Raw genomic sequence first — 7,297 nt, 5'->3', positions numbered from 1 at the left:
TTGATGTTTTAAATATATATATATATATATATATTATATATATATATTTATATATATATATATCATATTGTTGCTCTTTATCACATGATGTTGTAGATCATCCTATATATATATTTAATAATATTTTTTGAGAGTGCGTAAGATATTTTGTCTTTTATAAACGTATGTTGAACATTTTTGATATATATTTTACTGCCGAACGCGAAGTTTCTCAAAGATAAAGAAAACATGGATAAGAGAAAAAATAATATATAAAAAAAGATCATTAATGATCTATGACCCATGTTGTTCGTTCTTTACTTGTGATAAATTAACCAGGGAAAAAAATATAGAAAAGAGATAAAAATTTATATCAGTTACCCAGTGAGAGAAATATATCGTAGTTTTGTCGTGAATATGTTGTTAAGTTTTTCGCTATCGGCATGAACAAACGAGTCTGCATGTGTACATACATATTTTTCAACAAAGTTAGTTTTTATATTGCAAATAAATCCTGGATAGATTTATATTTTGTATACTTTTTTTCTGTTTAGGTTGATATAAATATATACATATGTAATCTTATTTTATATTTATATGAATGATATAACATGGAATTTATTCAGCAATACTTTATTACACACGTACACGCACATATTATAAAACATACATGCGCGCACTTATATTTATTACTTAAAAAGTTATAATATTGTATTATTGTTATGTACGAACTTAAAAATTTTGTTATATTAGTGTTCAAAAAAGGCTATTTGATTAAATAATTTCCATTTGTAATGCTATATTGCTGAATATTATAAATATTTAAGAAAATTAAATTATAAATTTTCTATTTCTTTCACCTTTTACATTTAATTATTTAATAATTGCAAAATATTTATAATTTCATAATTAAAAAATGATTTTTGAACTATTGATTTTATATTATCATAAAATTTATTTTCAAATATAAATATACGCAATATTAATTTTTAGATATATTGTTTATTCTTTGTACAATTACGATATGTTTACATTGTACTATGTTCATAAATAATTTTTTATTTCTACATACAATTCTACTGAGCATTCAAATATTTCTTAATACAGAAAACGAATTTACACACTTTTTTGTTCTGACATTAATATTTTTTATAGTATCTACTATGATATGCATAAATAAGTACGATATGTATACTATACAATATGAAATGTTAAGTATTATGTTTTATTACTTTGTAAATTTTTTTCTTAAACTTTTACAATGAATTTTCTACACTATAGCATTAATGTTGTGAATAATTTATTAAAAGTTTTTTTTACGCATTGAAATATAATGTACATTATTACAATTATATAAATTAAAAAAATTATGATTATTTAAATAATTTGTTTTAATATTTCTTTATTTTGTTTCATTAACATTCAATCTTGAAGAAAATATATTGCAAAACTTATATATTTACATTGTTAATTTTTAATTATTTTTTTATAATCTTTATAAACAATTTTTTGATGGGTCAAAATAAGCAACTCATTCTTTTCTTTCTTGTTTGAAATTCGCGAAATAAGAAATCCAAAAGTAAAAAATTTGAAAGCGAAAAGCTATAAATCTTTAATATTTAGTAACATAGACGAAATGTTATTCTATTCTTTTTTGAAAAATAATATTGTTGATTTATTTATCATTTTTGCTACTATTTCGAATTTCTTGTCTTGTTTAAAAACAAAGTCAAATTAATATGTAATCCTATTAAACAATTAATCGGTTCCGAGCAAATTATTTTGTAATAAAACTATATTTCAATATATTATATTGAAATTATATAATTATATAATCATATATTATATATAAATAAATTACTACATAACAAAAAATTTGTTTTTTGTTCAAGACTGTATGTAACAAACTATTAAGATTTTTTTTACTCTGATATGCTCTATTAATTCTACATTATCTATAATCATTTTGTTTGTTTGCTTACATATACATATATCATAATAGAGCAGAAAATTAAATTATCTACATTGCAATTTTAATACAGAAATATTTAAATATTTATATATATTTAATATATAAAAAATATTTAATAAATTTAATATTTATTTAATATTAAATATATATAAATATTACAATCATAATAAATCAGTATAATAATATATTTTCTTCCAGATTAAAATTAATGCTCTTTTAATCGCAATTTCGAAAACGATTTTTATTATAAATTTTTATAAATTTTGAAAATTACAATTTATAATTTTGCATTTTGAAACTTTACTTTCTATGTTTTCTATTTAAGTACTAAATAGAATAAAATATAACAGAAAAGATGTATACAAACAAAATACAAGCTATATTTTATTATTATTCAATTTATGATAACACATCCTTTTTATGCATACATATATTATTTTTCTATATTTTAAATCTCTTAATTAACATATCGTAATTTGTTTGTTTCCATCTTTCAAACATATTTCAATATTCAGTTATATTCTTAATCTTATACAGTACTTGATTTCATTTAAAAGTATATCAAAATTGAAAGGCGCAAATCGACAGTGTTTGGTAAAGAATCAAATGCACTGTAACTCTTAGCATTAAAATACGAATTGTCTTTCATTGTAAAAAGCATGATTGATCTGCCGCATCATACGAAATGCATGTACTGGTTTTGTATTCATTTTAGTCTTTTTCATTAGAGTATCGCGATAACTGCAACTGTATCATTCTATTACATGTATTTATAAAATATCTATATATACATATACGTACACGTATGTAATGCAGATAACATAATAGATAATACCTGCCCGAGCTGCCTCTATTCTGTCGCACACTTAAATATTTAGTGCTGTTTTTAACTTAAAATATGTTTGATTTATGGAGAAATTATTCTTCTCCTTATAGACAATGGATGAAAATTATGAATATTTATTTGATCAAATTAAATGAAAAAGTTAAAAAAGAAACGGTTACCAATTAAGAATTACTATGAAATATAATATTGCTAGAAATTTTTGTTTTTATCAAATTTAATGATTCTTTAATATTACTATTTTTAATTCATATAATATTAAAAATGTCATGAAAAACTTAAAACGCGTACATATTTTAGCTCTCATATTGCATACATGCTTGGTAAATAGTAATAATGTAATGTGATTATCCTTAATACAGTAATGCATACAAATATTTTATAAAATAAAATATATTAAAAATATTAAAATATATAAATTTTCATATTGACTTCAAAATTAGTTAAATTTATATATATAATAATATATATATCATTTGAAAGATTTTATTAAATTTACATATTAACATATTAAAGTAAATACATGATTTTATTTATTTAAGTTTAATGATTTTATTTAAATAAGTATGAGAAACAAAATAATTATTAATAATTAACAAAAATTAAAGGATTTATAAAAATAAAATAAACATCTTACTTTTATAATCAGATATAAAGAAAGCAATTAATATTATAATAATAATTAAATCAAACATTATATTATTTGAAAGAATTATATTGTTTTTTCATTTTTTGCTTTATATAATTTAAATGACTGTATTTGAAAAATAAAAATTACTGGAGGTAGCATTTGTGTGCATTTTTCATAATACAATAAACATTTACATTTACTTTTATTAATAGAGGAAGACATCAGAATAATATATATAAAAATCATAAGAATAATATAATAAAAAAATAAACTGATAAATTATAATTATATGATAAAAGATTTTGTAATTTTATAATTAATTATGGTTCAAGCCAAATTTTATCACAAAGATATTTTATGTTAAAATAATAAAATAAATATAAAAATTTTTCAAAATTTATATAAATTAATAATGTACCCAAGCATGTAATTTTTTTCCCATAAATGCTATTTTTCCAGCACTAAGAATCAATTAAAATTTTGTTTAATTTTATTAATTCGTGTGCGTGTATGTAATCATAAGATCGCTTAGAACAATTTTTCCCGAATTTTATTTGCAATATGTATATATGACAATATAAATATTATATCAAAAGTATTAGTAAATATTTTGATAATATAAATCATTTTAAAGCAAATATCACTTTTAATATTAATAAGTAAAAATAAATTCAAAGAAATAATAAATTATTAGCGTCTAATATACATATATACATATATATGTATATGAAAATACAATATATAGAATAAAGATAATAAATAATAACTAAATCAAAACTATAAACACTTATATAAAAATAAAAATAATTAATAATTCATTAATTGACTAAAGTCAGGCAGTTTCTAGTTTTGTAATTCTATTATTTTTTTAATTTTTTATTATTGAAATTTTTATGTAAATCTTCATAAATGAAAAAATATTAAATTTTATTTAAGTACTCCAGTATTTTTTGCTATTTTCGAACGGCAAAGATCATTTTTTTAAATTAGCCAGAAAATAATAAACAGATGCAGGCACAATAAAAGTTAAAGATCATAATGGTAAATTATAAATAGCAAAATTTGAAAAAGTCTTATTAATAAAGTTGCCTCATCTTAAATAAATAAGCAACAAATAGAAATTGTGATTTCATTATGTTTTTTATAGATAAGAGACGTAGCAAGAATGCTACATAATAATGGTATAAAATGTTAATTAACAAATTTTATAAAATAATGTATGTATATAAACTACATAAAAAGTAATTTTAGTTGTATGATACTCATAAAATATAATATTAAATGATGCAATGGTCCCGAAATTTTTACTATGAAAAATTGGAAATTGGTAACCCACGAACGAATTAATCAAATTTCGGTCAATTTACAAACTCTTTTCATCGATAAGATGTTTCATACATCCTATATCAAAGTGATAGTTATGTCCAATATATGCTGGTGAACAAGCAGACTATATATAAAAACTGTTTACTCTTATACATGTGTACGTTTTTCTCCACAAATATATCAAATAGTGAGGACAGAAAAAGAAGAAATAAATCACCTAGAGAACAACGTCGGGCAGGGAGCAATGCCACTAGGCTAATTGCGTCCCACTTCGTCCACCATGATGTCCCATACCAATCATAGAACCGCCACCACCAATATCATCGCGTACAATTTTTCTTTCTTTGTAATAAATTTCTTCGCTTTCCTTATCACATAATAATAAAATCGCTCCACCAAACAAAAATATAGCTGCACCCCAACCAACTCCATATGCCCAACCAAATTCCCACATTGGTCGATTTCCTATAATATTTATATTATATAAAAATTTATTATATTTAGAAAAATGAAACTAATTGCAAATATACAAAAAAACATTTAGAATATTTTTCAAAAGCATACAAACCAAAATTAAGTTCTGCGGCAAAACATACTGGATATATTACTAAAGCTATTAAAAGTGATATCACTAAAACAAAAAGAAATGTATATTATAAACATATATATATTTGTATATATATTGAAATTAATTAAATAATAATTAAATAATGAATCTTACATGCAAAACCCATGCAAAAGACTGCAAATCTATAATATTTATGCTTGTCACGATTATCTTGTGATCTTAAACCAAGACCAGTAAGAATTGTTGCTGCAATATCTGTTATTAAACATACTACACATAAGGCAGCAGCTGCTTTTATATAGGCTGTAAAAATAAAAAAAAAATCAAATTTATTATTTTAAATATTTCATTAAAATTAATTATTTTTTTATCATACCAACGTCTCTAGCTTGGAAACATCCTGCAGAATCTGGTACATTAAATGGCAAAGGTGTAGGTGCTGCTTCTTCAATACAATGTGCAAATAACCCTTGTCTCCATCCTAATGCCATTAACCAATCAGTAGAAGCTAAGCCCATTATCATTAATAATATTACTATTATTCCACATATAAATGCTATCACCTATAGGATAAGAATGAAATTTTATTTTTATATCAAACTTTTATAAATTTTTATAATATTCTATATTTCTAAAAAATTTAAATTATAATGAATATTAGATTAATTCTTAAATTAATCAAATACATGACAATAAATTATCACAAAAACTATTAATTATAAACGATGATTTATAAAAACGTCAAAAATTTATTCAAAATAAAATGCCTAACAGATCAATTATGTAGGCAAATATAATCGCCGATTAGATTCATATTAAAATATAGCCCACATATACCTGTGCGATTTCAGTATCGCCCATATGATCTTCTGCAACTGTATACATGATCATCGTAAATACCCAGTATACTTCTCAAAATTAATCCTAATGGTTAAAACCGAGAAGCCTAATATATAATTAAAAATAGTTTTGAAATGTTCACAGTTTCTTTGGTCTTTTCAACGAATACCATTTACGGGACATCGTACACTCTTCCACGCATTACTCTCAATAGAAGACGAGGAAACATTTAGAAATAATTGGAAGATATTAAATTTGCAAATGATTAACAATTATAAAGTAAACACAATTCGCGTTCTTTTTACTTTTGTTCTCGCAATACACACAATAATTTTTTAATTTTGTTCCCGCTTTAAAAGTTATGCACATTACATTGTTGCTAAAGCTTTAATCTTTTCCTATATTGGTTCGTTTATTAAAAAGATTTTACGAACAACGAGGTCAAATAGAGACAATCTCCATTGGAAGTTGAGGGAGTAATTGAGTTCTAGGGAAGCTGCGCCCATTAAAGGTCGTGGCGCAATGCGCGTACATGATAGAGGGTGCTTTTTAGTATGGATGAAATTTGAGACAAATACTTCTACTTATAGACATTTCCTTACGTGATCGTAAAAATAATATAAATATCTAATTAAATTTTAAAGTTCTATTTTAATCTTTTTGCTTTAATATCGAAATATTTTGTCATAATCATCAAATTGAAATTCGAGTTTTATTATTATAGTCTATATTGATTTTATTTTTAATAAAATTTAATTTAAAATTTAATAATTAAATTATTTTAATAATTGCAATAAACAGCAATAATTATTATTTTATATATTAATATATTATATTATATATATAATTATAAATGATTTATAAATTTATAATTTGAAAATTTAGTAACAAATAAATATAAGTAAATAAAATTAAGCATAATACAAAAATAAGTTAAAAATAAATAAGAAAAAGATATTTAAATATTACCTTCAAGGGCCTAGTAATAGTGATTGTTTCAATAGTAGTTGTTTGTGCCATTTTTATATGTTAATATCTGAAAATAAAATAAATTCACCATAACAAAACAAAATAAAAATATAAAATAAGATCAATAAAATAAATAAATTATTATGAATATAATTTAATAAAAATAAA

At 21.6% G+C, this 7,297-nt stretch overlaps 1 protein-coding gene across 4 annotated transcripts in view; it reads right to left on the bottom strand.

The window, feature by feature from the left end:
* Nucleotides 1–4,700: 4,700 nt before the first annotated feature.
* LOC102679534 (transmembrane protein 47) overlaps nt 4,701–7,297 on the bottom strand; it is a 4,240-nt gene continuing 1,643 nt past the window's right edge. Inside the window, exons 1-6 of one of the 4 annotated variants that reach the window (XM_031508942.1) lie at nt 6,158–6,757; nt 5,697–5,883; nt 5,474–5,623; nt 5,321–5,383; nt 4,970–5,217; nt 4,701–4,876 (exon numbers count right to left, since the gene is read on the bottom strand). In XM_031508942.1, the coding sequence (XP_031364802.1) occupies nt 5,003–5,217; nt 5,321–5,383; nt 5,474–5,623; nt 5,697–5,883; nt 6,158–6,211 (669 nt within the window). In that variant the 5' untranslated portion in view covers nt 6,212–6,757 and the 3' untranslated portion in view covers nt 4,701–4,876; nt 4,970–5,002. Of the gene's footprint in view, nt 5,218–5,320; nt 5,384–5,473; nt 5,624–5,696; nt 5,884–6,157; nt 6,812–7,129; nt 7,197–7,297 lie in introns of those variants that run through there. The other 3 variants (XM_006612567.2, XM_006612566.2, XM_006612565.2) reach the window with 3 other exon arrangements.

This window comes from Apis dorsata, unplaced genomic scaffold, assembly GCF_000469605.1.
Source record: "Apis dorsata unplaced genomic scaffold, Apis dorsata 1.3 scaffold_113, whole genome shotgun sequence".
Taxonomy (NCBI): Eukaryota; Metazoa; Arthropoda; class Insecta; order Hymenoptera; family Apidae; genus Apis; species Apis dorsata.
This window is presented reverse-complemented; position numbering and strand designations above follow the sequence as displayed.